This window comes from Taudactylus pleione, unplaced genomic scaffold (genome assembly GCF_031769625.1).
Source record: "Taudactylus pleione unplaced genomic scaffold, aTauple2 ptg000218l, whole genome shotgun sequence".
Lineage (NCBI taxonomy): Eukaryota > Metazoa > Chordata > Amphibia > Anura > Myobatrachidae > Taudactylus > Taudactylus pleione.
The window spans coordinates 5,356,124-5,376,688 of record NW_028284620.1 but is presented as its reverse complement, the minus strand read 5'-3'; the positions used below and the strand labels follow the sequence as shown (position 1 = coordinate 5,376,688).

The following is a 20,565-nucleotide window of genomic DNA, read 5'->3' as shown; positions in this document are numbered from 1 at the left end:
GATTCCTACGAGTGTGGATTCTCCGTATGTAATAGAACGTGAGGCCATGCAAACTCACAGAAATCTTGCACCAACCGTTATCACTGCGGAACAACACGCCCTCCAAACATATAACTCGCCATATGTAATAGTGAGTGATTGCAAACTCGCCCGGAACTCACAAAATAAAAATTTGCCAAACAACAGACGGCCCCCAGGTCTGTGAGTTTAATGAAGATCAGCATCTATTATCACATATATATATATATAGCCTATAAGAACACATGTAAACCGTATATAAGCCTAACTGAAGCCTATTTCACTTCAGTGTGGCTGTAGTAGACGCCCGGAGGCAAGTTATAATTTGGTGATTCCTCTCCCCCCCCCTAAAAAAAAAGGAAAATATATATGGTGCATATCTATCTATCTATCACATATGCACAAAAACACTTATATGAAATAGCCTTAAGTGGGGTGAATATATTGTGGGCAATGGAGGAGATGCCACTTCAGTGCTGGCGGCAGGCGCCTCCATTGTCTCCCATAGTTCTACCCCTGTGTACAATTCAACTATGTTCAAATTCTGTTGACTGGGCTCCTGAGTGAGGAGCAGCACAGGAGGAGGGCACAGATACAACATCAGATCCAGGGCCTCAGTAGGGTCTGTGCCAGAGGTATGTATATTAGGTATGTATAGATCCCAAATGGCCTCGGATTGCATCTCAGATCAGGAGTTTGTCCATCTTTTTAGGCAGTACCGACCAAACTTCCTGAACCTATGTGAGCAGGTGACAGATGACTTAGAACCTTTGTCTGGGAGTAACTATACAGTGCCTGGGCTGTGTAAATTATTGTGTGCCCTGTATTTCTGGCCACAGGCTCCTTTCAGTCTGTGAGCTCTAGGGTGTTAGGGATTATACAGGCTACTTTCTCAAGGCATTTAACTAAAGAGAAATGTTTCTTCAAGTAACTATGGCGAACATATATAGCCTCCCCAGTGATAATTCAAAGTGGCAATAAAATATTAACAATGTCTGTTACTCACCAGGCTGGGTTTAGTAGGGTGGATGATCTATGACCTAAAATGCATGCCAGGGAGTATCCCTGGAGGAATAATCTGCCGCAGTTTCTCCTTACATGGGGTAAAGTTCCCATGGTGTGGTAGCTCACCCGCTGTTACTCTGGTAGCATTATTCTGCTCAGCTAATTCTGCTTTAAGGGCCCTTTTGACATCTGAGAACCTTTTGCGGCAGTTCTCTATATTATGCTTCACAGAGCCCACAGCATTGACTGCATCACACACAGACTGTGATAATGTTTTTCTGCGGGGAAAGGATGTGCAGTGTGCCTGACTCCCTAACAGCCTATCATACACTGGCACAATAGCATGCACCAGTGCACTATTCTCATCAAACCTCACATTGCGCCCAGTTTTGTTTTCCCTGGTGCATGCTACCACTTCTCCACCAACTCATGGTGGACCCCTACAACTTTCTCTTCTTCATTGATAACCTCACTTACAATCCTCCTCCAAGATGTCCTCCTCCAACACACAAATGACAAATAAAGCAGCAAAAAATAAACAGAACAAACAGAAACTGTAACACACTACCTATACACCTCTAACACACAACAACACATGACAGACAAACAGACAGATAATAGACACAGACCAAAAGTTTAAAAATGAAATATAAGAACAAAGACAAACAAATGCACAAAGACAAATGACTCAGGTATCATATTTAAAACTCACAACACTACAAACATGATTCTGTACTCTCCTCTACACTCTCATACACCCAGGGGTGTTTTAAGAGAGGAGTGGGGCCATGTGCTGACTCAGTGCAGGCCCCCATCTCTCTGACAGCGCAGTAGATTCTGGCTTGGTGCCCGAATCTACTGCGCATGCACGGGTCTCTGGGAAAATGGCATACATGCCTTTTTCCCGTGGGAATTTCTACTGCGCATGCAGAAGTCATCGGGAAAATGACCGCCGCCATTTTCCCTGTGATTTTGCTGCACTCTGGAGACTGCGAAGAGGTAAGATAACTATATATGGGTGTAGGGTGTGTGGTGTGTCTTCCCTTTTATCCACCTACCATCTTGAGGGGCCATCCGAAAAGAAAAGGAGAGGACCAATTGGTCGAAAATTTCCTTGGGTCATTTACAACGCTCACCTCCCGGAACCACATTTGATTTTTCTGTATCGTTTGTATTTGGGGTGTAGGGTGACTCCTAGGTTCATGTCGAAGTGAGCTGTTTGTTTTTGCGCGGTGGTGTGTTTTCTTTTGTATTGTGCAATACCTACAATGGTTTAATAGCAAACACTTTATATGTAATGAAACTCGCTGTTGGTTTTTTCGCAGGCTACACCCAGTCCCTCTCCCTAGTGTTTAGATGCTCTGCTATCCAGAGCAGAAGGTGAGAAACATCCCAACTCCCCTTCCCTCCTGCAGGACACTAAGGCTTGCTGGCGGGATAGCGGTACAGTGCACGAAATGTGGGTGTGTCCAACCAAAATTGGGTATGTTGGGAGGTAACATGGATTATGTACCATCTATAACCAATTCAAGGAAAGACAGAGATTTGGAGAAGAACAAAAAATCTAATTAAAAAAGAGAATGGTTTAAAGGTGCGTACACACTGGGCGATTAAAGTGGACGACTGAACATTAACGATATCGTTATCGTTCAGTCGTCCACTTTATCGTCCATTTTTAACACCAAAACGATGAACGATAATGACGACGCGCGTTCCCGTGGGTTGTAGGTCATTATCGTTCATCGAGTATACATGCAGGCCAACCTGACGATGTTGTTGCTGCATGTTGGGGAATGGGGGAGAGAGCCCGGCGCTGAACGATATCATTACTGATATCGTTCAGCGGGTGTGCTCAATGTCATGAACGACATTGAGCACACCCTGCTGGGGAAACACTAGACGATATCGCTCAGGGAGCATATCGTCTAGTGTGTAAGCTCCCTCAGTCTTTCACAGTGGAGGAAGAGAATTTTTATTTTATTGTGTGCGTTTGAACAATTGAGATAAAAAAAAGTTTCAGTGGGAAAGTCATTTCTCAAATTTAAGACATCCCTGCAAATATTAGTGCTGCAAGGGAAATCAAACAAAGACTTTAAAGTTTTTGAACTGCAATTTCTTTACAGATGAGGTCACAAAAGAAAGAAGTAAATTGGGTGCTAATAATAATTGTGAATTATACGTTTGCCTGCTGCCTTTGAAGAGGAGCCTGGAATATTGGATAAAGATAAAATTCCCCCATTTCTGTGACACAATAATCAAGGACTGGTGAACAAGGAGACAGCTAAAGATGGTGGGTTTGTACTGTAGTTATAGATAAATATTAAAGCGATATTACTGCGCACTAATCCTTTGCTGCCTAAAGTGTGCTCTAACTCCACATCATGGGCGGGAGTTAGCTATCTATGAGGTCCTTCTCTATACCCCTATGTTAGAAGTATGGGTAAGGTCTTGTAGATTGCTAGGGATGTGTATATAATAAATATTCAAGAATCTGCTAATGAATCCATCATAATGTTAACAAAAATCCTTTACTGATAATGTAGAACATATGATCACAAACTGGAATGGTATCCAGAGCCAATCTGTGGTCTCATATCATATCAAGCTAATGAATATAAACAGTAAATAAATGCAATAAAGCCTAAAATAATAAAGAAAAATAATAAAAAAGAATATATGGTGGAGTTGATTACAGTGGCTGTTTGTTGCAACAGTTAAAGTAGTCAACGTTAAACAAGTTCTGCTGTGGATTCCAGGGGGAATGAACCACGGCGTCCAGTGGTCCCCTTGCCCAAATTAATGCTGCCAACCAGTAGTTTAAAGTCACTGATGAAGTGATGATGCTCTAGTTGACCGGGTTATCTTTGGGGCAGAAGGGGGACGGGTGCTAGGGTGTACAACAAGGGACCCCGGACTGTGCTACCACCAGGACTGATTGATTGGTGGTGTGTCTGTGTAAAGTCACGCAACACTGGACCTTGTCCCGAGGATAAGCAGCTGCCTGAGGAGGGAGTCGCTCCGGTTCTGGTAGTTAAAGTTTGCCGGGCACTACCTCCACACGAGGGAGACTCATCTTGTCTTCACCAATGTGAGCGCCGACCACACTACTCCTGGGGATGCCCTCTCAGCTTCATAGTTTTTGCTGTCTCTGCACCGACCTGGTGCCTGCCGCGATGTTCTGCTTCCTGTTTGTATGCGGGTCATGTGACCGGGTGTAGACCCATCATAGCAGGTATAGAATCACTTATGTCACATGTACCCGAGTACGTAGAGATATTTTTTTTTAAATATGTTAATGACCTTCTATCATATTAAGCACACAACTGTAGTTTTGAAATTGCTGGACCGGTTTCAATAGGACAATAGAATTACGACCGGGTAACAACTGATGTACAGTCACTTTATACATCAACCAAGCATGAACAATGCATCAAAGTCAGGAGTATTTCATGGCAGATTCTACATTGGATAATGATCATAAAGCCTTTTTATGTAATTACATATAGCTCATTTTATCACATAATTATTTATAATTCTAGATACCTATTACCTCTAAATATGAGGTACAGCAATGGGGGGTCTATTTTTTCCCTGAGTTATGTTAATTTGCTGATGGGTCACTCTGAGAAATGATTAATTTTTAATGAAAATGCATTCATTGGGAAGAGCAATTATGATGGTTGCTTTACAGATGATAATTCATTGGTTTGGAAGCATTCACAAATAACATTAGTAAACATTAAAGTTATTTTTGTAATCTTAATTTGAGTCCAAATATCTAAATTTGTTCACAAAAAGTATATAAAAAGGTGAACACTAATAGCTATATAAACTTTAACAGTGAACGCCTTAAAAAATAGATAATTCACATACCGGAGTCTCAGTTCTGTTAGGAGACATTATAAAGATGACAATATGGGATTGTGGTCATTATACTGACAGTCGGGATGCTGGCGCTTAGAATGCCGACACCAGAATCCCGACACCGGCTTCCTGACAGTAAATACTGGGGATAGGGTTGGGCACTAGGGGGAGGGTCGGGATAGGCACTAAGGGCAGGGGCGCCGAGAGGGGGGAGCGGTTACTAATTACCCAGGCCCAGGCTTGCTGGAGGGGCCCGGGTCTGGCACTGCTCCCCCTCCTTCTTACGTCACAGCAGCCCAGCACACGCTACTGTGTGCTGGGCTGCACTGGGAGACTGCTCGCGGCTGCTAAAGCAGCAGCCGGAGCAGTCTACTATGCCTATGGGGGGAGCAATCACGCTGATCGTGCCCCCCATTGGCTGTGCGCTGGGCTGAGGGGCACACAGCGCCCCCCTCCCCAACGCGCAGCGCTGCAAAAATTACTTTAAAAATATCTAAAGGGGCGTGGCCACGCCTCCCGTGATTAGGTCATGCCCCCTGTCACCTGGGCCCGGCACGGCTGTCGGCGACCCTGGAGGGTTAGGTTCAGGGTGGGGGCGAGGTTAGGTTTAGGCACTACAGGGGAATTAGGTTTAGGCAGCGGGGTGGGAGGGTTAGGGGTAGGGAGAGGGTCAGGATACTGACAGGCAACTGTCGGTATCCTAACCCTGTCAGGATGCCGGCGTTAGGATTTTGACCGCCTAGGATCATGATCACCGGCATCCCGTATCCAACCCGTCAAACACAACTCTAGTATTACACAGTGAGATTTAAATAAAGAGTTTATCCCAATGATTTGACAGAGAAAGCAATAGAAAAGACCATGAATACCAAGAAGTAATATATGTAATTACTGTACAAAGAAAAAGGAAATGAGAATCGATTTCTTTTATAACATGAAAGACAAATCAGGAACAACCTAAGAAAACAGTAGAAAGTGTTACAAATGGACCCAATTCTAAATAAAATGTTACCTAACATAATGTGACATAAATTTTTAAGGAAAGAAGAAACCTAAAATTGACTCCCAGCTTTCCAGCAAACTCCATTCCAGAAACCAGAAGGACTTTTCTAGAGGGAAGGTTGCTGGATTTCTACAAAGGCAGTCACTGTAATATTTACTAATAATGCTAATAAATTTTTTTATAGTTTTAATAATACCAAAAAACTTTAAGGTAAAAGATTTTATGATTTGTATATATCATAGAATGTACATATGACCTTAAGCTGGGTACACTCTAACCGATGTGTGTACCCAGCGATGCGACGACGACTACCCAGACAATGGGCCGACATATTGGGCGCGCCGGTACACATTAAACGACCCAGTGCCCAACCGCCAAATACTGTATGACGGCACCAGCAGCATCCCGCTGCATGGGGTCATCATTCGTATTGTCTGACTGAGCTGCATGTAGGGACGAACTGACGATGCGACTGGTGACCAAACGGGAGCGCTCATGAGCTAACACAGTGCGTACACATTAGGCGATTTTGACTATATGTTGGCGCCATCCATCAGAGTTAGGGCAACATATCGTCTAATGTGTAGTCACATTTACATATATTGATTTGACCAAATGAAGTTGCATATACAGGAGCATGTACTGTGCATAATACTACAAATGGAATTAATTATTGTATCCTTGAACCTAAATCTAATGCTGATCAATTGATTTTTAATGTCATTGAACATATAAAACTTGAAGTATTAGGTACCACTTGTAATGAATGAGTTTTTTGAGAGCGGTCCATTTTTATTGAAATAATTGTATGCATTATTAATTTAATTTTTAAAGGTCTCTTAAATTATTTCTATTCTTTCATTTTAACATATTGAATAATATAGAATTGGTTTCTACTATGTTTAATGCAATATTGATTTTAAATCTACCAAGATATTTAGAATACCTGTAATTTGAACTACAAAAATATGTCAGCACCTTGTTTTTAAAACTTCATTTTTATATTCACCTTTTTATATATGTAGAATACTTTAAACATATGTTATATATGTGATTGAATTAAATTGAGGATGATAATTGTTTGGATTTATATCTATATATCTTTTGCATCACATGTTGACTCAATGGCCACTGTATGCCTGACAGGCGAATAGATGCTGCTATACTGCGAGACATAACAACAAGTCATACGGTGTGCACACCCTAGCACAACAGTTAGCAAATAGTGTATTTCCTAAACTGTCCTGGAGAAATGCCGGCTAGGATCCTATATCAGGGCACATACAATACAATACTTTTCTTATACGATGGTTCCCAAATGACTCACTTCTTCTTTTTCCAACATCTCCCTTTGAGGTTGCAGCTTCATTGAGGAGAACCATTCCCATGGTAATGGCAGCATCTAAAAGGGTTGTTAAGGAACACAAAAAATCTGTGTATGTCATTTTACCTTTCAAGCACAATAGCTGATAAAACAAAAAAAAAAACCCATTTCAGTCAGGCACAGAAGACAACAGAACAAAACTCTTAGCGAGGTTCTATTGTATTTGTTAATGTAGCTGAAGTAAGTATAGTAAAACAGATTCATGGTCAGAGAAACAAAACACATTTTATTTTACATGATTGACGCAATGGCATTAGAATACATTTCAAAGTGTTCCCAGCTACTGTGCCCTCTCTAATTAACAATAAAGTCCCATTTTTAAGAAACTTTGGTGTTGCTATATCTATTCCAAGATAACACTACCATTTAATGAATAGTGTGATAGCAATGTGCTAACCCCCCAGGTCTGTTTCTTGATAATAATATCTAAATACATGCAGCACCGAAACAGGGCTTTGCGGCGCCCTCTGCCAGCCACAACCCCCGACCACATGACGTCATGATGAGGGGAAGGGGGCCTTAGCGACGGTAAGAACACCAACACCGCACGATGATCCAGGAGGCTGTGAAGGCTGGAAGGTGGATTTGCTCATAGCAACCAATCAGCTTCTATCATTTCTCTACTGCATTCTAGAAAATTAAATACATAATCCAGGCTGGCCTACCCTCCCGATTTGGCCGGGAGCCTCCCGAATATCGGGTGCCACTGCCGGCCCCCCAGAAAAGGCAGGCAAGCCTCCCGGCAGCTGCCGACCCTCCCAATCTTCCCCCAGAGTGAAGATAGAAACCCCCGCAGCGGGGGGGGGGGGGGGGCGGTGACACGATTTGTGCTGAATTGTGTCATCGTGGACCCGCCCCCTGCTTCACAGTGTCGTGAATTTCGGCATTGTGACTAGGGGGTGGGGCCACAATGATGTAATCGCACGGTCACGAGCCCGGCCCTGCCCCCAATTCTTCATCATTGCCCGGCCACGCCCCCCAGCTGTAAGCAGACATTCAGCTCCCTCCTTCCTGTCGGCAAGTATGACATAATCTGATTGGTTGTTATGGGCAACACCACCAGTTGTCTGTTTTAGAAGCTTTAGTAAATCTACAGTACTCCTTATATTATTTTCCCCATATTTTCTCTTCCATTACTGTACCAGTTACCCAAAGAGAAAGACATATTTCAACCCAGTGGGTGCTCTCCTGATTTGTTGATCAATTGGTGTACATAAATTCTTGGCTTACAGTTATAACCTTATTTTTCTAAGTTTGTGTGATAATCCCTTTTAATATCATTTGCATGTCTCTAATTAACTGTAACTCAATACAGTAATTGTTTTTATGTTAATTCTACTAATTTATTTTTGCTCCTGCTCAGTCTTTACCAACCACTTACAGTATTTAAATGAGGAAGCAGTGAATGGGGTGTTGGGTGAAGGAACTCTAGCACATTGGGTGCAGAATGTCTGTCAACGCATTTCAACTTGCAATTTCTAGGCAGTGCCGACTTTAAATAAAGCCGCGGTGTTTGTTATGCATCTAATTATTCTTGAACCACTTTGCATCCCCTGGGCCTAATTGCACTTGCTGGAAGGCTTTCCCTCATTTTGTATTGCTGCACTACTGTGACCTTTAAACTAGATAAATACAATATATTGGACATGTAATGCCATAGGAATTGAAACATGCACGTTTTAATTAAACATTTTAAGTGTTGATTATAATGATCATTCATTTTACAAAGAATAAAATTTAGGGTAGTAGGGTCTTCTTATATACATCAGTGATGTGTTGAGAGGTCAATGGCTGGGGAGGCACACATGGAGATGGGTCAGAGTGCTCGGAGTCTGTCTCACCCCCTACTCACTATAACTCTCCACTCACTACACTAAGCTTCAGTGTCCATTGATTCTCCTATCTGCATCACTGTGTCTTCTCTTGCTGCTGCTGACTGAGTTCCGATCTCTAAACACTGCAGTGCACTTCTTGGCCACCTGACACATCCAAGGTGTCCATCAGTACTCATGGCACGCCCCCATACTCAGAGGCATGCCTCTATTAGCTCTATTTCTGCCAATGGTGTGGCGCCGCCCCCAGCTCTGCAAGCAGTGTCTGACTATACAGAAGCAAAGCTGAGCTGTTGCTGCCTCATCTCTCTGTAGTCCCAGGGAGTTACACAAAGCTGGTGAGTGTTAACTATAAAAAAGATTACAATGAACATGTTTATAAGTTATAAATATTTTCTTTGTATTATTCTAATCACTTTTTCTTAAATCTCAGTAGTATGACAGGGGAGGCTCTGTCTACCCTGACTGCTCAGCCCTGATATACATGTGTATTCATTCAACTATCCTTAGTGCACAATATGGCATGAGACACTTGGCACAACGTAAGCCTCTCTGCTACGAGTAGTGATTCCCATACTTTTGTACTTTTTCCTGAATTTTGTGTCTTATTTGTATCACAGCAGCATCTCGGCTAAGATGCATTTTGAGGCAAAAAAGACGTCTGGCACTAGAAGAGTTGCACAGGACCTGGCACACTGAGAGGGTTGGTTTGGTGCATCTGTAGCAATAGTGTATAAGGACAAATCTGTATAGTTCGACAATGGGGGTGATTCAATTCAGTGCGAGCTGAATAGCTGCAGGAGGGAGCTCCCAGAGCTATTCAATTTACCGCCTCTTTGCCTGGTCGGGAATTGGTTTAGTCGGAGAATGCTGGTTCTCTCGACTCAACCTGGGTGTTTAGGCACAATAACCGGAGTTCTCCATATAAAGTGCCAGCCGCGCGTCTGTCATCGCCGCACTAAGCTGGAAATCAGCCGTACAAATTGCACTTTAGTCAGATTTCTCCTCGCACCCTCAGGGGGGTGCAAGAAGAAATCCCTTTAGTCGCCCTAACATCGCGGTGACTTGAATAGCTATGGGAGTTCCCTCCCGAAGCTATTCAGCATCGTGCTGAATTGAATCGCCCCCAGAAGTAGTTGTTTTGTAGCAAATAACTGTTCTCAGCCAATAGAATAAGTGTCTTTGGCAGCAATGATCAGATTATAGTGTTTAATACTATATGCTAAAATAATGCAGAGAAAACAATGCGATGTAATTAACAGTTATCCCAAATTTGCTCATCTTCAAATTAATGCTCAGTGAATTAATAACAGATGGTACTTGTCCAAAAGACAAATGATTCATTATTTGGATTTAGATGCTTCAGTAGAAGATTGGTCATCATTATGTTATTGGCAGATGACATGATTTGCACATTAATAAGGTGAAATATCTTCTGCCAGCAATAAATATGCTACAGTAATCAGAACGCTGTAAGACCTGTGATGTCCCCTTGTAATGTCCTTGTCAGCAGTTACAAAAGATCAGGAAATCGATATGAATAAATCTGTCAGAATATTATACTACTGTTTGTTAATTGATGTTGATATATCTTAGTGCACATTTATAGGACACATAATATTTACAATAAAGGTCATGTGAACTGTCCTTGCTATGCATGTGTATTTAAATAAGAGCAACAAGGGTGCACTAGCAAGTAGTTACAAATCCAAGACAAACCCGTCATCATCATGAATTATTGTAGCATTTTCTGAATAAATTTTACCAATTCTCCGTACTAATAAGTTCCTTCACTAATGTTTTCATGGAGATTAAAGGTGACAAAATCCGGCATGTTGGAAAATAAATAATTTTGTGTTAATTTTACATCCAACTGCAGCCCTTATAAAAAGTAAAGTACTACATCACCACTCCATTACAGATGCCCACGAGCCTGCTTCAATGATTGATGCTATTCCGATGGACCTACAGTTGGCTATTAGTGGTCTGCGCATGCGTTGGAGTTGCAATGTGCCGATGCTGCCATGGTCTTGCAACTCCAGATGCAGAGAGGATTTAATTGCAAAGCCAGGGACTGTTTGGGGGACGTAACGGGGGAGTGATGGCTCAAATGTAGGAGTGTCCTGACAGTTTGTGGGTGCATACCACAGACCGCGATTGTGATCAAAATGGCTCAGGCATCTCAGTTCATGCAACAATTCTGCGCGAACATAGGTTTCCTCAGAAGGCCAATAATCAAATGATCTGAGACCGATGCTGCATCAGATTTGGAAAGCAGCATTTGAGTGTCTCAACACCAATCCTGTAGGCTGCGATATTTGCATATTTTTACAGCAGGGACGGCATTAGTCTACATCTCTGAATCAGGCCCTACGACTTTAAGACATTGCACTAATGAAATCGGTATCTGGTCAGAAGGTTGACAATAACCATGTCAACATTCATAATGTCTGTTACAATGTCAACATCGGAACTGTCACCATGTGAAATGTTGACATACTAAAGATGCCGAAGGTTAGGTGCTGCCGGGAGTTTAGGCTGCAGGGGGAGTTAGGCTGCGAGAGGAGGGGGGGTCTTAGCATTAGGCAATATTGGGAGGGTAATGGATAAGGGAAGAAATACTTACCTGAACACGGGAGCATCACAGGTCCAAGTCTGAAGTGACTGGTAAATGGTCACCTTGACCCAGAAGACGACGCGGAGAATATAAGTCAACACTGGGCCACAAGGGATGGTTTGTCGTCAGTTCATCATGTTATCTGTGTAGACATGACAAATGTCGAGATAGTCACTGTGGACGGTTTGATCATGTAGACATTCCATCAATCAGATGCAGATCACAAGGCTGAGACTGATATGCTGTGACATCACATTCGCCCTGCTCCTGTGTATGGATCTATCCAGTTACATAATGCATTTCTAAAAGCAAGTCCGGTAAATGTCACTCGCACTCTGCTTGCTCAGTAGGAGTGTCTCTCGCCTAACATGGAAATCTGCTGATAGTACTACAGTACTGTACGGTTGTACTTCAGGTATTTAACATTTATTTAGTCAACTCAATAGCACACCACATAAAACTGTCAAAAATAGAACAAACCAAGTGTTTTACATAATGTCTACTCATGTATGCATCCCTTTGTGTTCTGGGTATTAAGTTATAAAGAAGCTTTGTTTTGTTTATAGCAAATTACATTGTTCCAGCTTTATGCATGGTCAGTTTTCCATATTTGAATATGTGCCCCTGCTAGTGATATGCATATATATTTGATAACCTCTAGGCTAAAAAAACAAAAATTAACAACAACAATATATACAATATATATGAATGTGTGTGTATATATATATATATATATATATATATATGCATACAGTGTATATATATATATATATATACACACACATATATAACCATTTGGCTCAAGAGCTCAAGAGAAAAATGTTATTCCATCAGCACTGCTGCATAGTAAATAATTCCACAGAGAGAGAAGGGGTAGGAGAGAGTTCTGCATACATGAGTGCTTGGTTTACTTCTGCATTTTTATCTTGCAATGTTTTTTACATGTCATGCGCATCATTAGCTGAGAAGGTGAGAGAATGGATCAGACTAGGAAAGATGTGTTTGATTCTAGCAACCACAACAGTTACAAAAGTGCACTCAGCTTTTGCTTGGCTGTCTCTGAATAAAGTTGGTGGATGTTTGCTAATGTTGCATAGTAAAAAACAAAAAAACAAATCATTTTTGACTTTCATGATCTTCGGCATTTATAGCCAATGTTACATCTATAGCCAATGTCCATCTAAATTGAATTATTTAGAAATTGAAGTGTTAAAAGTTCAAGGGAGGTTGACCACTTCAGGCTAACCCTTATTAATGAAACTTTTTCCCTACGTATACCAAACAAGAAGACCCCCAGGATCACCCCATTTATCTGAAGCAGAGAGCTGAAGTGCAATGTTTAACATTGTGCATTATGCCGTATAATGAAATACCATTATTTGCAGTCATAAGACTTGGTGAGCAGATGAGTTTGAGTCCCCTTTGAATATCTCTAGAGATGCTGCTTCTCGAACTGCTGAGGGTATAAAGTTCCTAAAGAGAAAGCTACAGTATTCAATGTTTCACAATTCAAGTATTCTGGCATTACAGTCTCAGGTAAACCTCTGGTCCACAAGTGGACAATCTATTTAAACAAACAAAACTTCTAGCCTTATGAGTTATATTGAAGATCTGCTGTCCATGTACAAATGAAACAATTAACCGGAGTGAACACGGGCAAAGGCCTTAAGGGTAGACATGGCACAGAGCATGCCAATTTTCACCATGCAGTCCTGATTTCTGTCAGACAAAAGGGGCACAATCTGATGGCAAAGAGTGGGACCACCTTTAGGAATTTGGTACGTTGTGGATGAATCTTGCTATACCTATTATATCCTAATATTTCTGTTGGGAGGTATAAAAGAATGTTTTTGAAAGTAACCAAAATCACAAGGTAGCACAGATTCTCCACATACAGTACTCCTTGGCCATAATGCTCTCCTCACTGCATTACACCCAGCTGAATCTGTAGACAGTTTGTATCATTACTACAATAGATTTCCAGCAAACATTTTATTTTAATACAGAAGTTAAGGATTATTTGCAACAACCCACACTACCATGACTAGTGTTTTCACTTTCACCATCTTAAAAAAAGGAGTACTTACCCATCCTCTCTAAGCCTTTACATGAACAGTTGTATCATCCTACAAAATAAACAGTTCAATGGCAAAAATATAAACATTGTACCATATTTCATAAAAAGGATACTCAGCAGAAGAATAATATGAGATTCTGCTACAAACTGGGCCTGGCTGCTTCCATGGATGTAACTCTGAAAAGAAAGAAAAGGAAAGAATTAATTTAATATTCATAGAAACATTTACGGCATCTAAAAGGTAAAGTTGTTCATATAACAGGTATATTAAACAAGTGCATTAAACATATATAAATGGTCTAATATCTTTGTAGACCTTGAAAAACAGATGTAGCAATTCACTTGGGCACTTTCAGGGAACATATCATTCGGCAGAAGCATGAACTCCTACAATTTTTGGCCCTGCAGTATGCATTTTACTATATCTATATCAATTTTGGGGAGTCCAGGATGGTCTTCCCACTTTTTAATGCACTTTTGGCAGTCAATTCGCAAACCTCTGCTGTGAGTTCCGCAAATAGGCATTTTTAATTGGATTTGAGAATTCTCGGGTCATTGAGTTTCATTAAACAAGCTTGCTTCTTGCAATTCGCACCTAATTGGATTGACCCCTTTGTCTTACTTGACTAATGGATCTACTTATTTTTGAAAAACAAGTTTAGAATGATCAGCTTCTCTGCAGCACTAGAGGGTTAATTCAATAGCCTGCTATGCTTGTGTTCTAGTGTGTGCATATGCCACACTTATGGTAGTTATGAGATTGCTTTATTTCAATAAGTACTCCTATGGGGCTTCAAACAAATATAAGAGGTTTTGGGAGAAATAAAGGTGATTTGGTGTGCCATTGTTGACGTTCCAATGCCACTGCAATGGCACATTGCTGGAATCACCTGAAATTGAATTGAGCCCAAGGAGTAAACAACTTTTATAGTATCAACATTGTTGTAAAGGTGGGTACACATTAGAACACAGGTTCTCAAACTTGGTCCTCTGGACCCCAAACAGTCCATGTGTTTCAGGTCTCCACACAGAATAGAGATAATTAGTTACACCTGTGGATCTTTTAAAATGTTTCAGTGAGTAATGAATACACCTGTGCACCTGTTGGGCGACCTGGAAAATGTGACCTGTGTGGTGTCCTGAGGACCGAGTTTGAGAACCACTGCATTAGACGATATGTTGCCCAATCCGGAATATCGTCTACATCGGCAAGTGTGTACCCTTACGCTCTCCCGCTGGGTTGTTCATCGCATCATCAGATCTGCAATATATTCTGCTCAATCTGTCAATGTGATGAATGATGTCAGGCAGGTGAATGGAGCCGGTGCCCGACATATCGAGCAGTCGGGCACCGAATCGTGTAATGTGTAATGGCCTTCGGTTATGTCAGCCGCCGCATCGCTGGGTACAGACATCGGTAAGTGTGTACCCAGCTTAACACTGGAAAATGTAATGTTATTGGTTACCTGCAAATTACTAATGAAGCAAATTGGGAAGGAAGGAAGATGTGAAATACCTTCATTATAGGGGTGATTCTGAGGTGGACGCAAGGAAGCCATCGGGTGCAAATGGCCATTGTTTTCCCTCTTTGCATGCATCTGAGATGCATTGCACATGCATACCGATGGTTACCGCACAGATTTGTGTGGAGTGTTTGTCTTGTCCTGCTTTTTTTGAGTAAACATCCACTACCCATTCTTCTGTGCAAACAGGAGTTGCAATATGACGTTTTATCAATCTCTCTGTTCATAGTTTTGCAAATACTGGGCCTGATTCAGAGCCGGACGCTATTTGCAGACGGTCGTTCCAAAAAAGGGGCCGGCTATTTAAATTGAGCGCTCTCTCTTTGCGTTTTTTTGACGCCTCTATGTCTGAGCGAGCGAAAAATGCGCTCGCTATTTTGTAAAGACGCCCCTTTGCCGTTCGCAACACACGTCATCTCCGGTATTTATTAGATTAATCGGGTACATCGAAAGGATTCTGAACTGCTCGCAGTGCTTGTAGTAGGTTTTTCTTACCGCTATCACTGTGAGCAGTTCAGGCTAAAAGACAACCAAGTGACGTGGTCGATGACGCTCCTTTACTAATTATGCACTCCCATTAAACGCCCTTTTTACCGTTAGGCACGCCTGCGTTCGGGTCTCCACTCCCTCGTTTTCAAGCACCTTCCCCTATTAACACCCACAAACGGTACATTCTGTCAATCAAATTAGCAGCCCCTCGCTGTTTTGCGAGCGCACGATTTCCGACCGCAATGACTGTTTTGCGCATGCGCATTACAACACATACGCATGCGCAGTTGTGCGAACATCGCTCAGAGCGAACGAGCGGCCGCTTACGAGCGGCTCTGAATCAGGCCCACTGTTCACTAATAGACCTATTTATTTCTCTAACTGCTCTGAACAACACACAAAAAAACCCAGTCAGAAACCACTTGTGATCAAGCAGTGTAGAGGGGAGTCCTGGTAAATTCCAGATCTGGTAATTTGGTGCCTATATTTCACAGTTTGTTTCTAAATAGCTTTAATGGGGATTTCTTTGGGGCTATTTTGCTTCTACAATCTGACTATGACAGATTTTGTTTTTTGCTAAAGTGATGCACAAGGGCAAATCAAAGTGCACAACAGGTGAAAAGCTTCATAAACAACCAATGAAAACAATATTTTCAGTAAAAATGATACACATAAAAATCAGAAAACTCTTTGGGCCTGAGTCGCACACAAAAGTCACACCATCAAAACTTGCATCAACCCTATGGCAGGTGCAGTTGCTCCATCAAGTATGGCCTCTTATGTGAATGGTTGAGCGTGTGGGAACGCAGCTGCTGGCATTGACCAGCCCGCAACATTCCCATAATACGCTCCAATGATTTTTGCATGCACTACTAGACACCTCCCAGTCACCATCATACTTGCCTACTTTTGAAAAAGCATTTCAGGGAGATTGTGGAAGCAGCACCTATGAACGCACGGTAAAGTAGACATGTACTGCTACATATGAGAGGCGTGTCATAAAATTGACTTACATCCAAATGTAAATGAGCCCCAAAGCAGTTAGTAACATCTACTTGTAGATGAAAACACACTAATGTTTTTCAGAAAATGCATAGGGATCCATAGGGATCATTGGGGGTCATTCAGACCCGCTCGCGAGCAAAGTTCGCTCGCTAGCGGGTCGATGTTGTTAGACTGCGCATGCGCACGATGGAGGGAGCTCCGTCGTGCGCATGCGCGAGACCCGGCGAGCGACGAGAAATACGTCGCTCGGGGTCTCGCACCAAAGGGGGCGTGCTGTCGATGGTGACTGACAGCACGCCCCCTTTGGTGGGCATGCCGGCCAGACTGAGGCGTTCCCATGGGAACGCCTGCCGTCTGAGTCCGGCCCCACTGACATCAGTAATGATATCAGTGGGAGTGACTTTGGCTCTGATAGAGCCAAAATCACTCCTGGGCTTGCGGCAGCGAGACCCTACTGCAGGGTCTCGTCGCAAGCCCGATGGTCGCGATGGTCTTTGACCATCGCGACCATCATCATGGACGCTCGCTATAGCTGTGGGTGGTCACCCACAGCTGTACGAGCGTCCAGGAGGACGCTCCATTTTCATGGAGGAGGGCCCTGATTCAGAGCGAGCGCTCTGGTCAGAGCGTCCGGCTCTGAATCAGGCCCATTGTTCCTTATTACCAATGCAGGAAAATTATACTAATGATCCCATTTGAATGTATATATGTTTTTGGTTTATATATAACAGCTTCATAATGGGGGTAAGGTGCAATCAGGGAGATTGCTAGACTCCTCAGGGATCAGGGAGATTGCTACTATTTCTGGGAGTCTCCCTGAGAGAGAGTTGGTACGTATGGTCGCCACTCAGGAACGCCCATCACTTTTACGCGCTCTTTTGGAAACTGTGTGGGCAGATGGTAAGAGCAATGAATTACTAAACATAAAGTGTGGCGCTAACTGAAGCTGGACTTAATAAGATGTTAAATCGTAGAATGGTTCAATAGACTAGATTACTATAAAGAGAAAGAGCCTACTACAATTATGCAGCTGTATTCAGAAGGCAGGTTGCTTATACCCCCAAAAACATATAACACCATAAACAGAAATAGAACAGAACAGGTGGAGCGCTAGTAACAATCAAGTGACCACAATGAGTGTATTGATATTTATTAAAACATATAATTAATGATAAAAGTTGAATGGTAACCACATACTATCAAAGCACACAGATATTAGACTGACAAATCAGACCACTGTAAGATGTTCTTACTATAAAGTCCACAATGTGTAGTGCATCAATCCACTGTGATTAAATTTCCTCAATATGGGTAAAAGCAGCAGCAGTAACAATGAATGGATACTGGATACATGGAGTGCGAAGAGTCACCTGTATGGCAGTAACCAGCAATCCCACTGGCTGGGGTCAGACTGATGCCTAGCAGTACGTCGAGGTCCTTTCCAGACGGGGACCAGGCGTATCACACTGATGCGGCTGATATCACAAGGTGCCAGATGCCGTGTAGATGAACCACGTGGCTATGGGGAAACTCTCGCTGGTTGTGCAATCTGCAATCTCCATGTGGCTTTATCCTTTCTAGCAGAGCCGCACGCAGCGCACTCCATCTGCTGGAGCTCCACAATGTAACAAGCTTTCACAGCAGTGGACACAAAGTGTCCATGTGCATCCTTGACGCCTTTCTCTGGGGTTGTGGTATTCCCAGTTTCCTCAGAAGGCGAATGGTCTCGATTGTTTTTAGAGTGAGTTTATACAACCCTCATTAATTAACAAATTAGACTCAGTTGTGATCGGATGGCTCTCTTACATTACTGAAGACAGGGATATGACAAATTAACCCTTATTGTGTTTCAATGAATGGCTTGCTAGTGCATCTCATTAAAAACATACAGAATACATATACATGAAGATATGTGTAAGAAATGTGAATATAGATAAACCATATGGAATTAACTTAAACAATATAAATCATATCATGATAAATACTACAATACAAAAATAAATAAACAACACAAATAATGGTACATTAACTAAAAATTATCAATTTTATATCTTCTCATATGAAGAAATAATATTAAAATTAAAAAGCCTAAACGGGACACTAATCAATCGGAAGCTTAAAGCTTTATCAATTATCTACTATATTAAACAAAGGGATATTTGAAAATAATAAAAAAAAGATCAGAAATCAATCTCTATTGTTTCATTAAACCCAATGGGGAAGAGTGTATGTAAAACATGAATCTAATAGGATTCTCTAATGCGCAATTTCTTGATCCTATCACCACCGCGCAACGAGATAGGGATTTGTTGTATGATGGTAGCTCTCAAAACTTCTGGATTGGCTCCATGAATTTGTGCAAAGTGGCATGATACATTATGCTTAATAAGGCGATTGACGATATTACGTTGATGTTCTAAAAATCTAAGTTTGAATTTGCGGGTGGTATGTCCCACATATTGGATTTTACAGGGGCAAGATAATAACACATATATAACAAAATCGAATTCACAATTAACAAGGAACTAATTCTAAAAATTTCACCAGATTTATCTGAACAGAAATTATCCTTCCAATTTGTTATGTGTTTACATGTGATACATCTTCCATGATTGCATCTATAACAGCCTACAGGTTTTGTAATCCAAGGGAGAGTGTTAGATTTGTTTTTGTCCTCATATCCAGTCTTAAAATGGCTGGACACCAGTTTCCGTTTTAGATTATCTGCCTTTTTAAGACAATTACTGTAATTGTCTTTAAAAGACGGAGTGCGCTGCATACAGCTCTGCTAGAAAGGATAATGCCACACGGAGATTGCTGATTGCACAACCAGCGAGAGTTTCCCCATAGCCACGTGGATCATCTACCCGGCATCTGGCACCTTGTGATATCAGCCGCTTCAGTGTGATAGGCTTGGCCCCCGTCTGGAATGGACCCCGGCGTACTGCTAGGCATCAGTCTGACCCCAGCCAGCGGGATTGCTGGTTACTGCCATACAGGTGACTCTTTGCACTCCATATATCCAATATGCATTCATTGTTACTGCTGTTGCTTTTACCCATATTGAGGACATTAATCACAGTGGATTGCCGCATTACACATTGTGGACTTTATAGTAAGAACATCTTACAGTGGTCTGATTCGTCAATCTAATATCTGTGTGCTTTGATAGTATGTGGTTACCATTCAACTTTTATCATTAATTATATGTTTTAATAAATATCAATACACTCATTGTGGTCACTTGATTGTTACTAGCACTCCACCTGTTCTGTTGTATTGTTCCCATTTTTAGCAGGTGCAGAACCTCCTGTTTGAGCTGTTTACCTATCAAGGGGATATTCACTATTTCTTGTTAGCGCACCCAGTCCTTCAGCTTATAAACAGAAATAGAATATCAGCACTGGAGAGTAGTAATAAATACAAAATATTTATTGTAGGTGCAGCACATATAAATCCTGACATGTACAGTACTGTATATTCTCACATCATTTATTCATACGAATTCAACAGTAAAAAATGGATGGTAAGAGCACCTTTGTGTATACACTCAGGGTAACACATGGGTCGTAAGGGTTTTCTGAAATTTTCACATTTGCAAATAACACTACTCAACAAAATGTAAAAAAATCTCTGCATCTGGCATGTGAATGTGTTTTCACCTAAATTTGGGGAAGCTGAATTCAGTGAAAAAAAAATCACATTTATTAGACACACACAAACAACAAAAGCGGTAATGGCTATATCT

The 20,565-nt window shown here is 41.7% G+C and overlaps 1 protein-coding gene across 2 annotated transcripts in view; it reads right to left on the bottom strand.

The window, feature by feature from the left end:
* The window catches only part of TUSC3 (tumor suppressor candidate 3), a 293,630-nt gene that overhangs the window by 16,727 nt on the left and 256,338 nt on the right, over nucleotides 1-20,565 (bottom strand). For both annotated transcript variants that reach the window (XM_088478802.1, XM_088478801.1), the window contains exons 7-8: nucleotides 13,914-13,977; nucleotides 7,218-7,292 (exon numbers count right to left, since the gene is read on the bottom strand). In XM_088478802.1, coding sequence (XP_088334928.1) covers nucleotides 7,218-7,292; nucleotides 13,914-13,977 — 139 coding nt within the window. The remainder of the gene's footprint in view (nucleotides 1-7,217; nucleotides 7,293-13,913; nucleotides 13,978-20,565) is intronic.